At 35.7% G+C, this 9,067-nt stretch overlaps 1 protein-coding gene across 1 annotated transcript; it reads left to right on the top strand.

Moving 5' to 3' along the window:
* Nucleotides 1-500: 500 nt before the first annotated feature.
* UBE2W (ubiquitin-conjugating enzyme E2W (putative)) lies at nt 501-7,419 on the top strand (the record flags this gene model as incomplete). Its single annotated transcript, XM_010072468.1, has 4 exons — nt 501-595; nt 3,832-3,934; nt 6,076-6,231; nt 7,344-7,419. Coding segments are annotated over exons 1-4 (376 nt in total), but the record flags the coding sequence as incomplete, so codon positions are not given.
* Between the last annotated feature and the right edge of the window lie 1,648 nt (nt 7,420-9,067).

Raw genomic sequence — 9,067 nt, 5'->3', positions numbered from 1 at the left:
TTAGTTTTGTGTTTTGTCATCTGGGATGACTTAGAACAAGAGAAAGGCTTGCACAGATGCCAGATAGAAGTGTCTTAAATTTTAGAAGAGTTGTACTGTTTAGATCTTGGAGAATTAATTGTAAATCTGATGCTATCAGGGGCATATAAAATGTTCACTGCTAGGTATAGAGCTCTGATTGACATATTTGTAATACGACAAAGTCCTGGACACCTCTGTGGATTTTGTAGTGCAACAGTTCTTCACTTAGCAGTGTTGCAAATGTAAGTGCTGTTGCATTTTAGCAAAAAGTAGGTTTAAGGCCTGTGACTTTTTTGCTTGTGACCCTCTGTTTAATTTCTAGGAGAGGAGTCTTCCCTTTTTCTCATCTTTCAGTTTCACTTTGTAGTTAAATTTTTGAATAAAACTCCTCTTACCTGTCAGTAGTTGATGAAGTGTACTTTAGTGTGCATGTTTATTGCTGAACTTTAATATTTCAAGTATTCTATACAATTTCCTTATAGAAACGACTACAAAAAGAACTATTGGCGCTGCAGAATGATCCACCTCCAGGAATGACTCTAAATGAAAAGAGTGTACAAAATTCAATTACACAGTAAGTATATATACTGGTTTATTTTTGCTATCAAGATGAAAAGTCTAAGTAATGAAAAGTCCTCTGCATGCCACTTCCACCAGTTATTCCAAATAACATTCTGATTTTTTTTTTTTAGTCTAGGGAGTGAAACATTGTTCCGCTTAATGAGCATTTTGCAGTAACATGCTGGACACTCTCAGGAACTGGATACTGAATTAATTACATTTTTATTAGGCATTTTACTGTCTAACAAAATGTCAATTGGTAAAAGCTTCGGCACGTTTTAGAACAAAATAATTTAACAGTATCTTATAGCTTCTAACCTCTGAAACCCCTTGTAAGTTTACTGAAATAATGGAGTAGCTGGTTTAGAGTTTCTGCATTATTTGTGTTCAGTATATTTTGCAGCTGTTAATTTCCATTAGCTTCTTTCTCTAAAGCAAGTGGAGGAAACTTCTTTAAGTGCAAAGTTATCTAAGTACATTTCTTTGCACTTTCCTTCCTGCTGTATTTTTTCCTGTGAGTAGTGAAATGGAAAGAGAAACATGGTTAAATAGAAATTCTGTGTTCTGTCCATTGAAATGGACAGGTGTTGTTCCTGGTGTTTTTTTTTTTTAATCCACTGAAATTCAAAAGATGTAGACTGTGTTGACATTTCTTTTAGATTATTTTCTTAGTTTAATTTTAGAGAAATGTTTAAAAATTCTTAAGAGATGTAAACATGTATGAGAGTATGAATCTCAGGTTCTATGTTCTGGACTATATTATTGATTGATAGATCAATATAAAAACAGCATAGAGCTGACTTCTGATGTAGCTCTGCATTTTTGGTGGTGGCACTCAAGCCATGCCACATGAGGCTTTTCTGAGCTTTGCATATACTGAGTTAAACACTGCTATTGCTTTTTGAATGATGCTGGGTTTTGTGACAGTTCATACAGATGAATATGACAAAAACAAATTGAAATAGCACTTTCCAGAATTTGGTATAAATAATAAAAAACTGCTGTTCAACTGCTGAATTACAGCTTGTATTTCTTGCTTTACCTTGGGTTTTCTTTGGGAAGCAAAATACTTAATTTTTCTGAAAAAAGGGGCTCAAACTAATATTGCAAGTGTTTTTTCACTCATTTAAACAAAAACAGCAATGAGGAGATGGAAAAGGAAAATAAATTTTTTTTTTTTTTTCTGTTTGTAGATTTCCATTTTTCTTAGTTTGTCTCTGTTCACAGAGTTGTTGTTTTTCTGGGTTTTTTTTCTGCTATGTACAATTTTTATACCATTCAATACCTTACAAATAAACTTCCTGTTTACTGAAGCTTTCTGTGACAGGTAACATAGTGTTTTTCTCTACATGTTTTTTTGATGCAGAGTAGCGTGTTCTGAGTTCAGTAATCATGTTTCAGTTTGAACTGGTGCAGTAAAGATTTGTGTAGCAGTACTAGCTTGGTTTTGAAAGATGATGAATAAAATAATTTGATGCCATGATGTAACTGGGTCATTTGAAATGTTAAGCAATCATCTATTTTAAATACACAAGGATTAGAAATTTGAGATAACTAAACCATAAAATGCACAGGAAAGATGTGTTCTAGTGATTCCTTGACCATAAAAGGAGCAATGTCCAGGCAGAGTTATCTTCTGCTCAGCAAATGAAACTATTTTAAAAACTTGAAAGTTCTGGATCACAAGGACCAATAAAGTTGAAGAGTATTGGTGCAGCATGTGTATAAATGTAAAAGCAGAAAGCATAAGGAAAAATAAAATGGTCTGGAGTGCAGATGGATTAAATTGAATGAGTCTTCACAACATGAAAATAAGGAACACTAGTACAACCATCATCATGCTGCTGTTGAAGATGCATTTCTCCTGAAGAGTGTGACAGCAGAGAAGCAATTTTTCTCGAGATAAAAAAAAAAGTACTAGAGGGGAAGGTAAAAAATGTGCATGACTTAAATACATAGATGTGATGGGCTTACCCTTGGCTGGGGGCCAACCCACACACCCGTTCAGCCACGTAAAGGTCACTTTTTATCAGCTTTCTTCTGAGCACAAATCCAAAACACAGCCTCTTGCTAGCTATTGTTAAGAAAGTTAACTCTGTCTCAGCTTAACCCAGGACAATGGAGAGAGTGTATATGACAGGACGATGATGAGGCTGGGGAGAGGATCATCAGACTGCCTGGAAATCTCTGGAGGAGATTTCAGCTTTTCTGTACACATTGCTGTTCTGAAAAATCTCAGCTGCCTCACTTGTGTCTAATGTAAATCTTACCTGAGTGTTTTTATAGTCTCTTGATGAATCTTTACCTTATCCTATTGCTCAAATGTCTAAAACTCCATCAGGGGTGAAAGACAAAAATGCGGAAGTGATGCTACAAAGAATGGTATTAAGTGATCGACAACAGATCTTCAAAATGACAGAAGGTAGATACCAGAGTGTTGCTCTGTGTGTTGAACAATATGCAAAGCATCTGTGACGGGACTAAAAAAACCCCAACAACTCAACACAAAACCACCACCAACAAAAACCTCACACCCGGCACCCGCCCACCCCCAGCTTCACCTGTCCATTATTTCCATGTTTTTATGATGAAAGGAGCAGAAGCAGAGGGAAATGAATATTGTGATATGTAGACGTCTTGTCTTTATTACAGTTGCAAAGCATCCTTTTTTTTAAAATTTTTTTAAATTTTCTGTGACCTTTTTATGCTATTAACTTTCCTAGTTTTGGTTCTATTACCTGCAAGGTTATATACTATTTAATTTCTGAGTTTTTCACAAGTGTAAGTGTGAGAGCAGCATTGTCCTGCCCCCTTGGATATTATTTTATTTTAATAAACTGTATTGATTATTTCCTTGACAGAAAAGGAACATGAAAGAGAATGCTTACTGGTTTGATTTCTTCTGAGCCTGTTTTGGTGTAGGAATAATCTTTGGAATGGGTCTTTTGTTTCAACTTTGTTGTCTCACATTGAAGTAATTTTATTTGGAATTGATGGGCCTGTGTTGAGTTCAAGTCATAATTACTTATATAATTTACAACGCTATATCGATGCCTGTTTGTAAAACACCAAGCTTGTTTCTTTCAAATGTAGGCTTGTTGTGTTATTCACTTTTGTGATAGTTAAGGTAGTAATGGAGAGTTTAGAAGATCTCGCTGTGATTGGCAGTTGATTTATTAATCCTGTGCTACAGGAATAAAATTATAATTTGTCAGTCTACAGTACTAACAATTTTTCCCCATTCCTTAGGTGGATTGTAGACATGGAAGGTGCTCCAGGAACACTGTATGAAGGGGAGAAATTTCAGCTTCTATTTAAGTTCAGTAGTCGGTATCCTTTTGATTCGCCTCAGGTAACTGCTTTCTTACTTCTTGCTTAACACTACCTTTAGGTTATAGCTGCATGACACATACTGAATATTAGTATCATCCACTAATTATTTTAGTTTAGTTACTTTAATTTGTGTTAAACACGTTGTGCAGATGCCTTTTCTTTTGAAAATTATTCTAGAGTGAGGTGTAGTGCTGTGACAGTCTACTTGGTTTCATAGGAGATGAAAGAGTAGTGTAAACCGGGCACTTCTTTGGGGCTGATATTCATATCATATGAAAGAGCAACACAAGGGTTAACAGGAAGGTCCCTTTCACTGCAGTGTAGGAGTAGAGTAAACGACAAGCTGCTTCTTTGTCCCCTCTCTTTTTGCTTCCAACTTCTTTTTTTTTCCTGGTTTATTTTTAACCTCTTGCCTCTTCTTTTCTGCTATTGTTAGTACAGGTGATGAAATACTGTGCTTGTGGTAGGGATTCTCATAGGAACAAGATATCTTTATAAGAGGCCTGCAAATGTAGTGGTTATAATTGCGGTATAAGATACTGCGTTGCTTTTGTAAAGCCTGTCCCCATGTGCCAAAAGATGAGCTGTCAGGGAAGAAGACGGGCCTGGCTGAATGGAGAGCTTTGGCTGGAAAGTAGGAAAAAAAGGAGAGTTTATGATCTTTGGAAGAAGGGGCAGGTAACTCAGGAGGACTACAAAGATGTTGTGAGGTCCTTTCCAACCTAAATGATTCTATGAGTGTAAGAAAAGCAGGAGTGCCTTAGTTCTTATCCTGTCTCTTTCAGCTCAAAGTTCCAAGAGTGATCTCTGACGCTTTTCTCATTGGTGTTGAAATGGAATGGAGCTGTGAGAGACACTTAAACCATAAACATTGCATATTTTTAGGTACCATGATAAAAACTAGAATGCTGACTTTTCAGTGTTAGGTTTTAAGGAACAAACTGGCCACCTGTACTTCTGTGCCCCATCAGTTTTGCGGTGAACTACTCATAGGTGACCCATAGGAAAGTAGACGCTTCCCTTTGGTTCAAAATAGATACTGTTTGTACTCATTACCCAACCTGTGTGTGTGGTTCTGTGCAATTTATTGTAAACCAGCAAATTAGAGCCATACATGTGCGCTGATTTTTTATTTTTTTTTTTAAGCACAGAAAACAATTAAGAATTTAAGTACTGGATACTTGGTTGTTGTAGATGGCTAGAATTTCCTGTCTAAAATTGCTGCTGTGTAGTGAGTTCATTCTATATTACAAACCTCTGGGTCATAATTCTCTCTGCAGCGAGTCTACTTACTGTGAGTTGACAGGTTACGCTTCTGCTTATTCACCTGGTTGTTTTCTGCCTTTAAATGTATGTTGTCTATCCTAGTGTGTATGCTTTTACTTACCTAGTATGCCTAGTACTGGTTTTCCTGTAAAAGGAAGACATTAATTAGAAGTGAAATACCTGACTGGATTATGAAGGTAAGCTCTTCAATGCTTAAGGAATATCAGTTTAAAGACCTATGAAAGATCATTCTGCATCCAGTTTTTGGCTGCCTTAGAAACCTATTAGATAGGTTAAGCTCTCTAATATCAGTTTCCTATATGATGGTGTTGCTTCTTGTAGTCAGTGATGAGGTGGTTGTGTTGTGTATGTGTATACGTATTTGTACACATACATATATCTATATAACTTAGGAAACACTTAAGAGACTTCTGGGTATAATACTATACTATAATAATACTCATTTGTGAATCTTCTTGTGTTTCCTGGTGTATAATGTTGTGGCTTATGAAATAATTAAAATCCAGTGTTTTGGCTAGGCAACTGTATTTTTTAGGACATAAAAGACTGAGGCTGCAAGATAGGAAAAGTTGAGTTTGATGTTTTTACGCTGTTACCTTTGCATTTTTCTATGCTGTATAACTATTCATAGGAGAACCCCTATGTTTAAATATTTATTTCATCTTCACTAGCTATTTAGGCTTCCATTAGTTTATTTTACATTTCATTTAATAACTTCCAAAAATGAATGAACCTGATGTGGTAAAGTTTATTTTTTAGTGTAAGTGAAAATGGCAGAGCAACTTCTTAAATAAGTTTGTTTTCCCCAAAGCAATACAGTCTTATTTAAAATGTGGACAATAAATTACAATTCTGTTTGGTTTTTTTTTTTAGGTCATGTTTACTGGAGACAATATTCCTGTTCACCCTCATGTATATAGCAATGGTCATATCTGTTTATCCATTCTAACAGAAGACTGGTCTCCAGCTCTCTCAGTGCAATCTGTTTGTCTTAGCATTATTAGCATGCTTTCCAGCTGCAAAGAAAAGGTATGGGGTTTTTTAGCACTCTTGGAGTAGAATAAGTTAATAGTTTTCTACTTTGCAAAGTGAGATTTTCATTTCTCCAGTTCTAAAACAGGCAAAACAACTATATCCACATGTCTACTACTGAAAAAATACTAAGGTAGAACTATGAAATAAACAGTGCAGTAAGTTTTTAAATTGTTTTCATGGTAACCTACTCATATATCATTATTGGAAAAGAGGAGTAAATGGAGCCTTTCTAGTTGTACTAATAGTGAAGTTCGATCATGTTCTAGGACAATTCTTTGTAAATTGATTCTGTCTCTAAAGGCAGTGCAAAATGACTATTGAAGTGTCTTTAGTGTGGATGTTTGTAAGGCTTTGGGGCTGTACTATTTCAGTGATCTTGACCTTTTTCATTTCAGGAAAGTAAATGGTGCTAAGCTGCTTTTTTGGTCATAGATGAGTGGCACTGATACTTTAGACTTTTTCTGTAAAGAGACTACCCTTTTACTCTTGGCCATTTCTTTCACAGTGGAGTTTCTGTGAAGTTAGATGTGGTCAGAGTACATCTTGTACATCTGTGCTATCCAAATACACCTATTTATGTCACGTCCCAGTCAATCCTAGTCACATGTATGTGGTAGAAAAATGCCCCCAAAATGGCTTTGTATTGTATCCTATGACTTTGGTTTTGCATAATGATGACACGTATGAAGAAAGCTGAAAAATATGAAGTATTGATCAGATATAGCTGTTTAAGTTTACTTTTTCACGAACTCCATGCTGAGACTTACAGATGTGAATTGGATCTAGTGTATCAGAATTACATTCCAAACTGCAGTTTGCAGCTGTTCCTTTCTTGTGGGTTGTTTTCTTTCTTTCTTTCTTTCTATTTATTTCTCCCCCCTATCTACAAACAGTTTGGTATTTTTCATTGACTTTTTTTGCTTGGAGTTTCTCCAGTAAGAATTGCTATCTGGATCCTTAGATTTTTCTTGACAAAGGTTTAGCCTTGCCTGTTACCACATTTCCAATACATTCTTGTGTTAGCCATTTGTAAGCTTATTAAATAGCTTGCATATTTCAATGTGAGGATTGTTTGATTATTCGTAGGTCTTTTTCTTCTGTTGCAGAGGCGACCTCCAGATAACTCATTTTATGTAAGAACGTGTAACAAGAATCCAAAGAAAACAAAATGGTGGTATCATGGTAAGTATTTAACTAGGATCAAGAATTTTGAAGGTTTTTTTGGGCTGAAAGCAATTAAAGTGTAGGAAGGTAGGATAAATGCATTCAAAGCCTTAAACTAATTTTTTTTAAGTTACATGAAGTTACTAAAATCCCGTTTCTGAGATACTCAGCTGTGATTTTTTTTTTATACCATATTTTAATAATTCCTGATGGAAATTTAAACAGCACAGGTTTATGTTTTAAATTGTAGGGTTGAATTTGAATGAAAGTTCTTGTAAGCTGTATTAGTCGATGACAAGTTTTGAGATTGGGGAACATCCATAATAAAACTAATTTAGCTCTAAACCCAGTGTATTTTGTTGTTGGTAATATTTAAAGAGCTTTTATGGAAATTAAGAGGTGCCTTTATCTTTGTAAACAACTGTGTTTTAATAGATTTCCAGTGTTAATCGGAATTTCCAATATGGGACAGTTGACTGACTTAAAAGCTCTTAAGAACTAATAGTAATAATATAGTAATAAGATTCTACACGCACATGATAAAAAAAATACCATACTAAAATTGCTATGTATAGTATTACAGTGTCTGCAGTGTTAGTGTTGTGTTGGTTTGGGGTGGTTTTCTTTGTGTGTGGTTTTGGATTTTTTGGGGGTTTTTTGGGTTTTTTTTCTTCCATGTGCTCTCTGTCTGGCTTTATACTGTTTGCTTTCTTCTGCCTCAACATTTGTCCTCCCCTTCAGAGCCTAGGGTTGGCTGTATGTGCTTTTCTTACCCACTCCATTGGTGAGGAGAGAAAGAAGGAGGGGGTAGAGATGGGCTATGCTTTTCTTTCTTGTTGGCCAATACTTTCTTTGCTTTCCCTGGGAAAATACTGTACGAGTGGTGGTTATCGGAAGCCCATGTATTTTAGGAAGGGATATGTTAGACCAGGAAATACTGTGTGCTGGGGTGGTGCAGGAGGAGTTGATCCCATCACTACCCTTCACTGAAGGCTTCATCATAAGCCGCTCCATCGTAAGACATCCTCTGTTTTTTCACTTACCTCCCCAACCCAGGGTGTCTTCTGTCCCCTATGTGAAATGAGACCAGGTATTTTGAGAAGGTAGGAGTTAAGGTCTAGAGAGGCAAACACCAAAGCCTTCACCCTTAGATTCTTAAAAGCCCATGGATACCTTAACAAAAAAACTTGAGAGTTTCATAATACTTGCTGAGACCCATTAAGTTTTTATGCATGGTAATGTAACAGAAGTAAACTCTGTTTCTCATAATGCTGTCATAATCTCTCTAAAACAAGGTGACTTCAGTTACAGTAAGAGGAGTGCTGTATGTCATGGGATTAAGAGGCATTGAAAAAATTCAGGTCTGTTTGTTGTGTGGTTATACATTATGTTATTTTTAAAATTTACTCCAAGAATAGTAATCCTGTTGCCCACAAGCCTGGAGTTTTCATCTTCACCAGATTATTCAGTAGACAGTTTCTCTTATCTTTCTGTTTTCACACTCTTGTAATGTGTTTGGTACTTCTCTATTTCTAGTTTTGCTTTCTGTTTATTGGCAATTTTGGGAGAGTTTTTATTAACTATTTTTATTTTAGCTTCCTAGTTATTTCTAAAGAGAAAGAAGTTTAATTTATTGACTTTACGTTGTGATTATAATATGTTCTGT

Source organism: Pterocles gutturalis, unplaced genomic scaffold, assembly GCF_000699245.1.
Source record: "Pterocles gutturalis isolate BGI_N339 unplaced genomic scaffold, ASM69924v1 scaffold10837, whole genome shotgun sequence".
NCBI lineage: Eukaryota > Metazoa > Chordata > Aves > Pterocliformes > Pteroclidae > Pterocles > Pterocles gutturalis.
This window is presented reverse-complemented; position numbering and strand designations above follow the sequence as displayed.